This window comes from Eucalyptus grandis, chromosome 3 (genome assembly GCF_016545825.1).
Source record: "Eucalyptus grandis isolate ANBG69807.140 chromosome 3, ASM1654582v1, whole genome shotgun sequence".
In the NCBI taxonomy this organism is placed as follows: domain Eukaryota; kingdom Viridiplantae; phylum Streptophyta; class Magnoliopsida; order Myrtales; family Myrtaceae; genus Eucalyptus; species Eucalyptus grandis.
The window spans coordinates 25,827,994-25,842,451 of NC_052614.1; the positions used below are offsets into that span (position 1 = coordinate 25,827,994).

Consider the following 14,458-nt stretch of genomic DNA (forward strand, 5'->3'; position numbering starts at 1 on the left):
CTGTTACTCATTAGATCGCATACCTAACTCCATAGGCAATCTAGCATCTCTATCTGTACTTTACATGGCTAACTCTTCGTTGAGAGAGATCCCCGATTCGATTGGAAAGTTGCAATCATTGGTTGAGCTAATTTATCAGTGACATATATTACAAAATTACCAGAAAGTATTGGGAATTTGCAATCGTTGGTTGAGCTATAATTTATCATTGAATTTATCACGGACACAGATTACAAAATTACCAGAAAGTATTGGGAATTTGCAATCGTTGGTTGAGCTAGATTTATCAGTGGCACGGATTACAAAATTACCAGAAAGTATTGGGAATTTGCAAAATTTGAGGGAATTAAACATTGAAGCAACTCACATGACAGAATTGCCTAGTGCCATTGGAAAGCTGGCGAAACTCTACCGGTTGAAGGCATCGTACGGACATCTGGAAGGACTGCCTAGTAGCATAGGCGAGCTGGTTTCGCTAAATGAGCTTGATTTAGAAGGGTCGGGCATTCGGAGCTTGCCAGAAGGTATTTCGAAGCTCTCTTCTCTCCGGCTTCTGAACGTTCGGGATTGCGAAAACCTTCAAGAAGTACCGGAACCGTTCTTTAGCTTAACAGCTCTGGAGAGACCCCTGTTGATTCGCGATCGCGACTATCCCTTCATCAGGGTAAGAAAAGACACCAAATGGCGGCTTGATGAAATAAGCGAAGAAGGAGACCCTCTCTTTGATGAGGCAACGAGCGCAATCACTCCAGCAGTCGCAACATCAAGCGAAGAAGGAGACCCCCCCTCTCTCTCTCTCTCTTGGCCGTATAAATTTCGGCGACCCAACACGACCATTGCAAAATCAAGCGAAGAAGGAGACCCTCTCTCAGCGAGCCCAGGCACATCTGCAAAATCAAGCGAAGAAGGAGACCCTCTCTTGGCCGTATAAATTTCGGCGACCGCACACGACCATTGCAAAATCAAGCGAAGAAGGAGACCCCCCCTCTCTCTCTCTCTCTCTCTGAGCTTGTAAAAACTTTTATCTTGATTGAGTGTTTCGGTTCGTATTTGCTTTCTCTCTTGTGTACGCTCTCGCGTGTTGTTGGGGTAGTAGTTGTCGTCGTCGTCCGTCTAGTGGAAGGATTTAGATGTAATGAGACGGCTCTCGAGCGGCGGCGGGAGGCGGGTTTTGTCTTGCGCTGGGTCGTGTTTGGCGTGGTGATTTTTAAAATTAGTTCGGTGGCTGTGCCGTTCCAGTTTCGTTCTCTGGCTCGTGGTTGGGGATTCTTCTCCGAGGGAGCTTCTATGTTATGATAAACTTGCCTTTGGAGGCGTGGTCCGCCTGGTGGCGTAAGCCTATGTGCAGTGCCGTGTGCATGTGATGGCAGACTGTTGGTGGTCGAAGCCGGAGTGTATTGGTAGTATTGACTAATGGAGGTGGTGGTTTACAGTGGTCGTGCGGAGGTTTTGACGAAAATGATGGCAGAAACCTATACTTGAACAAGCTGAATCTGTTTACTTTTCCTGATTTATTGGATTGGGATTTTTATTGTTCTGGGATATAGCAACTGTAATTTTATCTTTTGTCTCTTCTCATATGATTGATCGAAGTAATTTAATAATTGACATGTCAATTATTAAGGAAGCTTCTGGAGGTGAAGTACAAAAACACATAGGCAAAGGAAAGCAGTCATTCAGGACTTGTGGCGCTCTGGATCCCCTAAATTCGTCAGGTTCTTTCAGGCTAATCATCAGGTGTGAATTTGATATGCTGCAGGGCTGCAAGAGTGAGTTCATAGTTTCATAGTCATTTCAAGTTCTTGATCGACTGCTTGTGTCGAGTTTGATCCTAACAAGATTCACACCATTTTTCCTGTCACTGTGTGATTTGCACTTCTGCTCTTTGTCATTCCAATGGTGGGACTTTCTAGCTATGCCAATGAGGATTTGTTCTACTGATACTCTATTTTGACTTTCCAGCATGCAAGTTTTTGTCTCCTGCCATGTTCTAATTTTTCTAATAATCTTGGTTTTCATGATACCAGAACAGTAAATAGAGCTGAACTTCAGAATATGGGAGTTGAACCATCTATTTATTCCAAAGAAACTTATGATCTATTACAAGTTTGAGCAATGTTATCTATATGAATCATGCTGGAATTATGAGAAGAAGCATTTTCACAAGTTTATTCACTTTATGACGGGTAGCAACATGTCACGATCTATCAATAGTCCACCTATATCTAGTAGAAATAATGATTTCATGTGTAATGAAGTCATGAACAGGATTAGCAGTGTTACACAAAGATATGAAGCGTCACTTCCAGGTGGTGGTGGAGATGGAGTGGTCCCAGTGGTTGGGGCTGGCAGCTACCAGACGCATGAAGTTTTGGCATTAGTTAAGACAAAACGTTGATTAGGCGTTCCCAGGTTCTCCAGAGGCAAAGGGTCAGTGGATCCTTCAACTTTGAAGATTCCGCAGGAAACAAATTGCTGTGAGTCGCGAGAATCTAGTCGAGATTTGCAGGACCTTTCGAGTTCGAAACATCTGAGGCTATCATGTGTTGCCAATTGCAAGAGTGTGGTAAGTTTGAATATCTCTGGTTCCATGTCCATTAAATTACTTGTTCTTTCAAGTTTAAAAAGAATCTAAGAGAATCAAATGCGGCAAACGGCGAGAATTTTGTCGAAGTTTGAGGCTTTGACCCATTGAGAATATCTGGAAACGTTCTATATCTCTCTGGATGCACATCCATTGAAATATTCCATGCTGCAAATTGCCGAAATCTAGTTGAATCTCATGGTCTTTACAGGTTGTATTTATTGGCAAAGATTGAATCTCTTTGGGTGCACTTCTTTAAAAGATTTCTAGACTTTTCCAGTTTAAAGACTTAGAATTTCACGCTGCAAACTGCAAGAATCTAGCTGAAGTTTGAGGCCTTGATTGATTAATTAGAATCTTTGAGAAGGTTTTATGTCTTTAAATGCATGTCCATTAAAAAGATGACCAGACCTTTCAATCCATTGAAAGATAAATAGACCTTTCAAGTTCAAAATGTCTAAAGGGATTCTGTGCTGCAGATTGCGGGAATCTAGTTGAAATTCATGGCCTTGAGAGGTTGATTATTTGTAAGATTGGATATCTCTAATTGCACATCCATTGAAAGATAACCTTCTAGTTTAAAGAATTTGAGAGGTTTCATGTTGCAAACTGTAAGAGTCCAGTTGATATGTGGCCTTGACGGACTGGATTTTTTTTGGTAATATTGGATATTCGTGGTTGCACTTCCCTTGGTAGATTATTGGATCTATCTTGCTTGAAGACCCTGAAAAGGTTGAACATCAACCACTGTGAAAAGCTAGATGACATTCAAAGCCTAGAGGTATTCTCATCCTGCAAAAGTTTGTGTATTCAAGGATGCAAGTTGTTAGCAAAATTCCTAGATGTTTGGAAATTTGAAGATTTAAGGAACTTGATAGTGACAGCTTGTTGGGAACTATCAAACATCTCAGGGCTCAAAGGATCGAGATACCTATAAAGTACATAGATTTTGTGATGCTAGTCAATTGTCGCACAAGACTGCAACAAACTAATTGAGCCCCGAGGGCTTGGAGGCTAGGAGCTCCACAAGCTTTAGACATTTCTAGATGCAAGCCAATATGTGAATTGTCTTGAGCTTTCCTCATATGAATATGAGCAGTTGTTATGTCAGGTATTCATGAGATCACATTCTGGTGATAGTTCGATATTTGAGATGACCCCTGTCCCCTAGTAAGGCAAAATCTTAGATGATAAAATCATGAATGAAGCTGGCAGTCCTGGTGAATCATCTTTGAGTGATTATTTTTTGTACATTATTGAGTGATTCATGTTTTTAGTTGGAATGAAATCTTTCGATCAGGGAAGGAATGTAACTGTCAGCCCTTGTTGGAGGACTAGATCATAAGAGTGCCTTTTGAGAAAATAGTTGGTCATTTATCATCCTTTATGATACTTCAATCTCAACATGATATCCAGAACTAGACTTTAGATTAATAATCCCTTTTCAAATTTTGTATTTGAAGGTTGTTCTGCTTGCTCGCAGGTCATCTATAACTTGTTTTGTTTACATGGCGAGCTAAACTTTTTATCTTCTGTTGATTCTTATGATGGCAGGCACACTGGCTTATGTGTGATATTGGTACAGTTGAAATTACAAAGCGTTGAAATAACAAGCAGACCTTTAAGAAAATCCCTTTGACCATAGTCATCTCAGTTTCTTAAGGTGGATGACTGAAAATCCCACACTCAGGAATGACGTGAATTTGCTTGCTTTTCATGATTGCTGGAATTTTTTTTTTTTTTTTTGTTCTGCGATATTGCGACTGTAATTTTCTTTTGTTTGTTCTCATATGATTGCTCAAAGTAATTTGGTGATTGACCTGTGGATTATTAAGGAAGCTTCTGGAGGCAAAGTACAAAAACACATGGGCAAAGGAGAGCGGTCAGGCTGCTGGACTTGTGGTGCTCTGGATCCCCAAAACTCATCAGGTTCTTTCAAGCTAATCATCAGGTATGAATTTGATATGCTGCAAGGCTGCAAGAGTGAGTTCATAGTTTCATTGTCATTTCAAGTTCTCAATCAGCCGTTTGTGTGTTGAGTTTGATCCTATAAAGATTCAGTGTTTTTCCGGTCACCGCGTGATTTACTCTTTTGCTTATTTGTCATTCCAATGGTGGGGTTTTTTTTGCTATGCCAATAAGGATTTGTTCTACTGATGCTCTATTTTGACTTTCCAGTATGCAAGTTTTTGTCTCCTGTTGTGTTATAATTTTTCTAATAATCTTGATCGTCATGATATTGGAATTGCAAATAGAGCTGAACTTCAGAATCTTGAGGGTTTCATGTTGAAATGTGGCCTTGACGGGCTGGGTTTTTTTGGTAATATTGGATATTCATGGTTGCACTTCCCTTGGAAGATTATCGGATCTATTGTGCTTGAAAACAAAGGTTGAAACATCAACCACTATGAAATGCTACATGACATTCAAAGCCTGAAGGTATTCTCATCCTGCAAAAGTTTGTGTATTCAAGGATGCAAGTCTTTAGCAAAATTCCCTGATGTGTTGAAATTTGAAGATTTAAGGAACTTGTTAGTGACAGCTTGTTGGGAGCTATCAGACAACCCAGGACTCAGGATTGAGATACCTATAAAATATAGAGATTTCATGATGCTCGTCAATTGTTGCATGAGACTGCAACAAACTAATTGAGCCCTGAGGGCTTGGAGACTAGGAGCTCCACAAGCTTTAGACATTTCTAGATGCAAGTCGCTAAAGCCAATATCTGAATTGTCTTGAGCTTTTCTTATATAGAATATGAGCAGTTGTCATGTCAGGTTTTCATGAGATCACATTCTGGTGATAGTTCGATATTTGAGACAATCCCTGGTCCCCTAATAAGGCAAAATCTTAGACTTGATAAAATCATGAATGAAGCTGGCAATCCTGGTGATTCATCCGTGAGTGATTATTTTTTGTAGATTACTGAGTGATTCATGTTTCTTAGTTGGAATGAATTCTTTCTCTGTATCATGGTAGGAATGTAACTGGCAGCCCTTGTTGGAGGACTAGACCATAAGAGTGCCCCTGAAGAAAATAATTTGTCATCTGCATCCACTATGATTGCTCAATCTTAACATGATATCAGGAACCAGACTTTTAGATTAATAATCTCTTTTATGTTTTGTATCTGAAGGCTGTTCTGCTTGCTGGCAGGTCATCTATAACGTGTTTGTTTTGTATCCATGGTGAGTTAAACTTTTATCTTTAGTTTAAAGAACAAGTGGAAATTACAAAATGTTGAAAGAACAAGCAGCTCTTTCAGAAAATCCCTTTGACCATAGTCATCTCAGCTTCTTAAGGTGGACGATTGAAATCCCACACTTAGAAATGACGTCAATTTGCTTGCTTTTCCTAATTGCTTAAATTGGGGTTTTTATTGTTTTGGGATATTGCAAATGTAATTTTCTCTTTTGTCTGTTCTCATATGATTGCTTGAACTAATTTAATGATTGACATGTCAATTATTAAGGAAGCTTCTGGAGGCAAAGTACAAAATCACATTGGCAAAGGAGAGCAGTCATGCTGCTGGACTGGTGGCACTCTGGATCACCACAATTCGTCGGGTTCTTGCTAGCTAATCATCAGGTGTGAATTTGATCTGCTGCAGGGCTGCAAGAGTGAGTTCATAGTTTCATTGTCATTTTAAGTTCTCGATTGATTGTTTGTGTTGAGTTTGATCCTCACAAGATTCACACCATTTTCCCTGTCACCGCGTGATTTACTCTTCTGCTCATTTATCATTCCAATGGTGGGACTTTTTAGCTACACCAATGAGGATTTGTTCTACTGATGCTCTATTTCAACTTTCCAGTATGCAAGTTTTTGTCTCCTGCCACATTCTAATTTTTCTAATAATCTTGGCCAAACATCCCAAACATCAGAATATGGAGCAGAACCATATATTTATTCCAAAGAAACTTATGATCTATTACAAGTTTGAGCAATGTTATCTATATGAATCATGCTGGAATAATGAGAAAAGCATTTTCACAAGTTTATTCACTTTATGATGAGTAGCAACATCTCATGATCTATCAATAGTCCATCTATATCTAGTAGAAATAATGATTTCATGTATAATGAACTCATGAACAGGACTAGCAGTGTTACACGGAGATATGAAGTGTCACTTCCAGGTGGTGGCGGAGATGGAGTGGTCCCAGTGGTTGGGGCTGGTAGCTACAGGGATCCAGCTGACTGGAGTTGGGGGCAGTGTAATTTTCACTGACAGTGACAGCTAATTTTTGGCCTTGAGAGCAACGATCGCTGTTAGCAAAGGTGTAGACAGAGTAAGACTCGCAGGCACTGTTGAGGGAAATGTTGGCTGGTCCGTTGGTCAGTGTATGAACATAGAAGCACTGTGGCAGTTATTATTATCACCATTTGACATGTTGACATGCTTTGAAGTAGAACACTGCAAAAATAATGGAAGATCATTGGCATTAAAAGAGCGAAGGTCAAGATTGATTTTTCGCCCCTAAAGCTCAAGATTGATTGCACATAAGTACATGCATGCAATGTGTGCAATTTAAATCAGGAGATTTTACTAACAGAGCTTCTGTAAGCTGGAAATTATGAGAACCATTTTTCTCTTATCTTGATTTGTTTTAGCTTTCCAGCATTTATGCTCCAAAAAGAATGGGACATTGAGTTCTCTTCAGGAAGATGTACATAGATTTGTGTCTCTCCCCTCTGTGAGAGCTTCTCTCTCTTTGTCAAGAGCTTTCCCTACATCACAATGATGTTTTCTTTCACCTACATTCCTCCACGATCGTCACCCCCCATTCTTCTCGATAATCCATAATCCTCATTTTCGCTCTCTATCATCATTAATTATTTCCATCTGCTTTCTATTTTAGTAATTTGCTTTGGCATTGGTTCGTCACATTAGTTTTCACTTTTCCTATCACTACACATTGCCCTCATCAACTGTTTGATGACCTTCCTTAGTTGATTCTCGGCTAATCTATTTTTTTTTCTCATTACAGGATGCCTGCAGGGGTTCTCTTAACATCGCAAGCATATCTGTCAGACAATCTTCTGGGGGATCATTGGGTTTTGGAGCAAGTTGATGATGAGGAAGCTGAGATGGTTTTGATTGGAAGGATTTTGTCGGAGAAGTGCTTGAGTCAAGCTGCGTAGCTGATGTCTTAAGGAAAGCCTGGGCTGGTCTTGGGTGGGATAACTAACCCCTAAAATGAGAAGATGTATTTGTTTACGTTCCATGGATTGGCACCAAGCAGAGAGTCCTCACTTCTGGCCCTTGGTCAATCATGGGAAATTGCATAGACTTGCAGAGATGGGATGCTTAGAGGAGACAGGAGGACCTCTGTTTTCGTGAACTGGAGGTGTGGCTGCAAATACATAGATTGGCCTTCAACCAAATGACAGAACAATGCGAAACCTATTGCTTGTTTGGCTTGAAAGTTGAGTCAATTCACACCAAATCTCGGGGTCGCCTTCGTGCTAAAGTCGCATTCATGTTCAAAAACCCTCGTACCTGCAAAAGGGATAGTCGTGGCACTGGGTAGAGATTCGATACGCCAAACTTTTTGTTGTTCTTGTAATCATTGGCCACACTGGGAAGCTATGTGACAATAAAGTTCTTATGTCTGCAGCTATGGTTAGACAACCTAGATATGATCCTTGTAATCTCATGGGCTTAAAGTTCGCTACACTTGACAAGAAGCATTAATTTCATGAAAAACATCTGTAAATTGCACTAGCATATCTCCTTTTTTTTTTTTAAATAGGAGAGGTCAAGGTTTCAAATGTTGGATTTCAAGATGAGGTCAAGATAATGTGATTCTCTGTGTAAACCACCGAGCTGTTTAACGATGTCTAAGAGCAAAAAAAAAAAAAAAAAAATTTTAAAAAAAAAAAAGGAATTGCAGTTATCTAGTTCAAAAATTGGGGTAGGTTAGCAGAAACGTTAGAAGATCCTAAATTTGGGTATCCATTGATTTTGTGGATTGTATAACAACGTGTATGGAATATGTGCCAAGAAGTCAATGATGAAAGATACAAAAAGACCTACACAATAACAAAGAAATCATCAAAAAGTTCATCATAAATGTTTGGTATATTAGGATAAAATGGCGGTTCAAATGAAATAATGTTTTTATATGTCCAAGTTGCATTAGAAAATTCAATGTTCATCTTTTTTACGCACGGTTCTTTCTCGGATTCGTTCTGCCAATGAACATCAACTGACTTGGAGTTGGCCGGCTAAAACAAATTTTCAATTCTTTGTCATAGGTCATCTTGAAGAAAAGCTGAGGAAATTTTTGGTGATTATTGTGAAGCATAGCCTTTTTCTTCTAGATTCACTAAAGACAAGCTCAAACGGTTATCTTTTAAGGTTGCACCTGGACTGACCCTAGGACCGTTTCCTCCTATTCAAATCTCAGTTTATCAAGAAACGGAACTTTGTATGCAACATCAGCCACACCAGAGGTGATCGCTCAATGTGTAGGAGTTCAGGATAGACAGAATTTGGCGTGATAAAGTTGTTTTTCGTTACATAGAAGAAGAGGGATATGAACAGAACTTTTCAGCTACACCAGCTTAATGTACAATTATGCATAATTAATTAAATATAGAGCTGTGACAATGAAGTGGCTAAATCATCACAAGAACTGGCGACAATCTTTGAGGTTGTAATACGCCATAGAATTTCAGGCAAATGATCCTATCTATGACCATAATCAGTCATTATCCCCAGTAGCAATCCAAACCCAGTAACCTAGCAGTGTACAAACTATATGTTACTCTCACAGTAAATCTACACTACATTGGAGAGCCAAGGAAAGCTATAAATGTCATCAGCATGGAGAATGGAGAGGAACTACATACAGATCATTATACCAATTGTACACAATACATAACTAGGCCTATGTATTCACAAAATGCAAAGTGGACAAGCAGTAGAGACAATGAAACCATCTGATATTACTTCTAGTTCTAAATGTGTAATCTCCTAGCTCAGTACCCCCTCAATAATCACGACCGCATCTATGGTTAATTGACTATCTTCAAAATTCCTGTCACAAGGCGAGAGCTGTCCTCTTCGCTAACATAATTTCTTTTTCCTAGAATCAAAGTCATCTTCCAAATGTTCCTGTTTGATGAAGCTTTGTATGAGGCCACTGGCCAATGTTCCTTGTATTAACTCTTTTAAGTACCCATTCTAGTGAAGCACCGAATATTGTCTGTCAGAATTTGATCGTTGCTCTTGCTCAAATCCACATCAAGGGATCAATAGCTGCTGCTTTCACCTGCAGAAGTTCTTCAAACTTAGCATGCAAAGAAATGGAATATCAAGGAAGTTTTGTATTAATGAGGTGATGTCTATTTTGAGGGACCTTTTGCGTTTGCTCTTTGAGACGGATGATGATGAAGGGTTGCTGTGCCAGTTTCTTTTCCTCTGATGAACCAATTATTTATCTGCTTTAATTGCAAACCGGTTTCCTGCACCAGCTTCGCTTTGTCTTCCTCCTGTCAAGTCCCAAAACAGAATTAGATTCTTCCAAAGAGCTAGGTTAAACATTTACATAGAAGCAGGTAACCTAATAGTCGCTTGCAACAATCTTTCACGGTTTCTAAATTTGACCGTAGATACGGTACTTCCAATTTTTTCGATCTCTTTTCGCGTCTTTCTTTTTTCATATCCACATTTTAGAGAACTGCTTTTCTCTATCACAGAGAACTGAAAACACTGTGACTATTGGCGAGGAAGAGGACTGGACCAGAGCCGGACCCTAATTGCTCCTCCGATGAAGAATCGGAAGGTCAGAACTCCGAATGCTCATGGGTTCACTTCCATTAATCATTAATTTGACAGCAGTCCTGAGGATTTTGTTTGAATTCGTTGGTTTGAAACGGTCTCGCAGGAGAGAAGACTGAGAAAAAAGTAGACGGAGAAGAAGGATTCGGCGGTGAAGAAACCTGCACCATCTTCCCTATCTGCTGCTGCAGCAGCATTGATGGGAAACCAGAGGCTATCTTCAAAAAAAGTGAAAAACATCAAAAGAAATACACCAAAATAAAAGAAAAAATTCAAAAATATCAAAGTATTATTAAAAATATCTATGTCAGCGTGTCGATGGTGTCATGTAAGACGGCGGTGTCAACGTCAATTATTTCCAACAAAAATTAGTGGAATGGACTCAATTAATATTAATGTAGAAAGATTTAAGATTAAATCAATTTAATTAAAAGATTTAGAACTAAATTACTTCAACTAAATTGTCAGACAATTTAGATCGATTTTAATCTAGTGTTAGTGCGGGTGTGCAAACATTAAAGATAACAACCGATAGATAAAGAAATTGTAGGAAATTAAATACCATAGAAAGCAATTATTTTTTAGCTTTCTTTTTATTTTGAAATTAAAACTAGGCTATATAACATGCAATTTCATTTAACTACGTGACCTAGTTCTAATGAGGTACAATTTCTAATTAAGTGAACCTAACATGACACACATTTGACATAGCAATATAACATGGCCTAAACTACATGACATGCATATGATATTTTGGTATTTTCATTAAAATTTGAAGTAGAAAAATGTCCTAATTAAACTATCTAAAATAAATTATTATCCAGTCTATAGATTAGTAATTAGTTTAACCTAAACGCTGTCCTATCTTAGAAGACCATTTTAAATATGCAATATTATCTAAATAAATCCTATTTATTAAAGAAAATTCATATCTAGAATATATTCTGATTTATTTTTTAGAATCAATCTTGACACGCAATCTATTTAAAATTAGGCAATCTTATATTAAAAACCATATATTCGAACATGATATTTTCTTTCATTGTACATTCATTAAAGTTGGCTATCTAATAATCATCTAGGATATCCACAAGATTTATATAAAAGATTATGATATTCGAAAAAATAATTCTTTGTCTCTCACGTCTTATAAGGCACTTATACTGGCTTGGAGATAAAATTAAAAAAAAAAATGATCCATCATCTCATAGCTCAAATTAATGATTATAATTAATTTTTGTCAATGAAATCCTTTTGAATAATGCTTAAATTCTCGAATATCACAATTAGATAACGAAATCAATCTGAAATTTATAATTAAATATTCAAATCGAATCGGATTAGATCATTACCAAGTTTGAAGTGAGCAATCCAAATTCAAACTTGTTCGAAGGCGGCTTGTGGGTGAGTCTCGCAGCAAGGCTACTCCTGGTGGTGCTTGACGGCAAAGGATGGCTGCGGCGGTGGTTCGGCGGGCGATTCGTGATCCGGCTCGGCTCAGTTAGGTGGTGACTCTCGGGAAAACGTGAGGAACGAGCACCCAAGGAGCGAATTTCCAAAATCTCCCCTTTTCTTTGTATTCTCTCCGCATCGTGTATTCAGGAAAGTGGGGGCGTTGATATTGTTTGCAAATGATGGAATAAATCTTTCTCCGTTTCAATTTTTCTTTTCTCCACTTTGACCAGCGCTTTTCTTTTCTTCCACTCCGTTCAAGATCACCTCTTTCTTTTTGTCTTGGCTCAGCTGCGGTGGACTTGGAACTAGTGCAGGAGATGCTGGGCGTCACTGGATGGTCAGCGGCGATGGAAACCTGCAGGAAAAGAAAATTCATGGAGGCGGACTGAAGCGTGGCTAGCACTGTTGCTGTTGGGTGGGTGGTGTTGGGGATACAACGGACGGCGGCAACAGGTGGACGGCAAACTGGAATACAGCACCGTTGTGGAGCGAGAAGCAGCAACTACTTGCGGGGTGGTCCATCGTTGAAGGCTCGTAGCAAGGACCATCAGTTGGAGGCTCACGGCTCGTCAGCGGTGTTGTAAGAAGAGGCCGTGGATCTGCTGGCAATCAGCACGGGCAGGTAGCACCAGGACAGATGAAGCAGCATGGCGATGGTCGTGCAGGTGCTCAGTCAAGCCAAGACTCGTCACGGCAAAGGGGCGTTGGGACAATGAGGGAGCAACGAGTCTAGACGTCGCGTCAAAGGGAGCAGCAACGTCGGGACAGAAGCTTTGGCGTCGCAGATGCAGCTAGATCGTCGCAGGACAGAGCAGCGAAGAAGCTTAGTCCCCACGTGCATGAGATAAGCGGAGATCAGTGCAAGGGCATGAAGGGAATAAAGTGATTCATTCTTTCTAACTTCAATTATCGGAGTAACTCAGGTTGAACCCCAATCGAACAATTTATCTATGTATGCAGATCGATTTATGTAACATGCTTTCTCAAGCTGAGGATCACTTTTGCCCATGTTGAAGTGTTGACTTAGATAGTAAGGTGGTTTGCTTCTCTCCTATATTCTTGCGCTCAAGTTTTGTTGAGAGAATATAATATAATCATTAAATCAAATACGTCAACACAATTCGAAACTAGCATTTGGCTAGACATAAAAAGAAGAAGAAAGAAAGTGAAAAACAATTGCGATGTGGGAGGTGAAAGAGGGATTCGAATATTCAGATATTATATTTTGATATCACGTGAAAAAAAATAAAAAAACGAACGTTCTAATCCTCTTTCTTTTATAGGATTGCTTTAAAAATATACTCATCTAGCTAATCAATAATATTGAAATTTTCATGTAACTCATTAAAAATACGACTTGAAATTAAAATATCACGATACGATCATGGAATACCGCTATGTCTCCTTTGATTTTCTTCGTAGAACTTAATAATGTCCATCACATTCCAAGGTTTATCAATTCTGCAATTTCATATAATTATCTTTTTCCCATTGTAGCTGCTTTAGAGGTCACGAGTCTCGACTTTCAAGTCAAGATTCTGTTCTCAGCCTTTACCCATAAAATGTTAATCTAATTCTACTTTTGTAAAACCAAAAAGAAGATCCCTCGACTTTTGCTTAATTACCAAACTGCCCAACGAGAAAGTTAAGAAAGGTAAAATAGAAACCCCATTGCCGGATTGACAAAAAAAAACCGCTTTCCACTCCTCTGCTTAGCTGCTCGCCGCCGCCCCTCGGCCGCGTCCTTCTCCGTCCAACCTATTAAAACCCGCCACCTCAGCCTCTTCTCCACCTTCTTCCTCATCACCATCCACTCTCTTCACTCTCTTCACAGTCTCGCACTGACCAGACCAGACTCTGACTCCATCGCGCGCTCTCCCTCTCTCTTTCACACCCAAAATGTTCAATCACAAGCTCAGATCATCCTCCCCTTGCCTCTTCTTCTGCTGCTTCCGCGACGGCCATGCCACCACCTACAACAAGGCCGCTGCCTCGGACTGTGACGACGGCCACCCCCGCAAGGTCCGCTCGACGGCCCAGGAGCTCCTGCTGCCGGAGATCCGGTACAGGTGCCGCAGCCTCATCGCTCGGATTGGGAGGTGCAGGTGGAGGCAGGGCCATGCGGCCATGGCGGCCTCCTCAGAGTTTGGGTACAATCCGATGAGCTACACGCTCAACTTCGAGGATGATCGAAGCTGGGAGTCGGACAAGGAGCTCCCAGCAAGAAACTTCTCGGTGAGGCTGCTGGTGTCTCCGGATCGGCTGCTACCGACAAAGTTGCTGAGGGAAGTTATAGAGTTTAGTTGAAGTTTTCTTCTCTAGGTCTTTTGATTTTGATCGACAAGTTTGGCTATCAGGGTCGACAGTGTCTTACTGTACATAATGTAGATTTTGAAATATCAAATTTATGGAAAATCTGCGTTGATATGTCATCTTTGTCTCCATTTTGCTTTCGCTTTTTGCCTGGAGAGTGCCGTGTTCGAACATTTTTGCTGATTGGTGTTGCGTCAATGAAATGGGTGCCGACAAGAAGTAAATTATGTCGTGGATGAATGAATTTACTTTATGGATAACGTGGATGCGACTTCCTTTTCTTGTGGATAGGGCCCAGTGGACTATGCATGGCCGGA

General features: G+C 40.0%; 2 protein-coding genes across 18 annotated transcripts; both read left to right on the forward strand.

Moving 5' to 3' along the window:
* The first annotated feature begins 920 nt into the window (after positions 1-920).
* LOC120286216 lies at positions 921-7,972 on the forward strand. 17 transcript variants are annotated; one of them, XR_005549689.1, is made up of 6 exons: positions 921-1,769; positions 2,259-2,566; positions 4,420-4,567; positions 6,057-6,204; positions 6,683-6,922; positions 7,576-7,972. XR_005549689.1 is itself a non-coding variant. In XM_039309173.1 (3 exons), exons 1-3 carry the CDS (start codon positions 1,414-1,416, stop codon positions 6,826-6,828), a joined length of 324 nt encoding a protein of 107 aa, XP_039165107.1. In that variant the 5' UTR covers positions 921-1,413; the 3' UTR covers positions 6,829-6,977. The 17 variants fall into 17 exon arrangements, 1 of the variants encoding a protein (XP_039165107.1); XR_005549688.1 differs by lacking the exon at positions 7,576-7,972 and adding an exon at positions 4,139-4,247 and having other exon boundaries at positions 6,683-6,977; XR_005549694.1 differs by lacking the exon at positions 7,576-7,972 and adding an exon at positions 4,139-4,247 and having other exon boundaries at positions 4,424-4,567; positions 6,683-6,977.
* A 5,755-nt stretch (positions 7,973-13,727) lies between these two features.
* On the forward strand, positions 13,728-14,135 carry LOC104439351. Its single transcript, XM_010052430.2, has one exon. The coding sequence runs from the start codon at positions 13,728-13,730 to the stop codon at positions 14,133-14,135; it is 408 nt and encodes a 135-aa protein (XP_010050732.2).
* Positions 14,136-14,458: the final 323 nt, after the last annotated feature.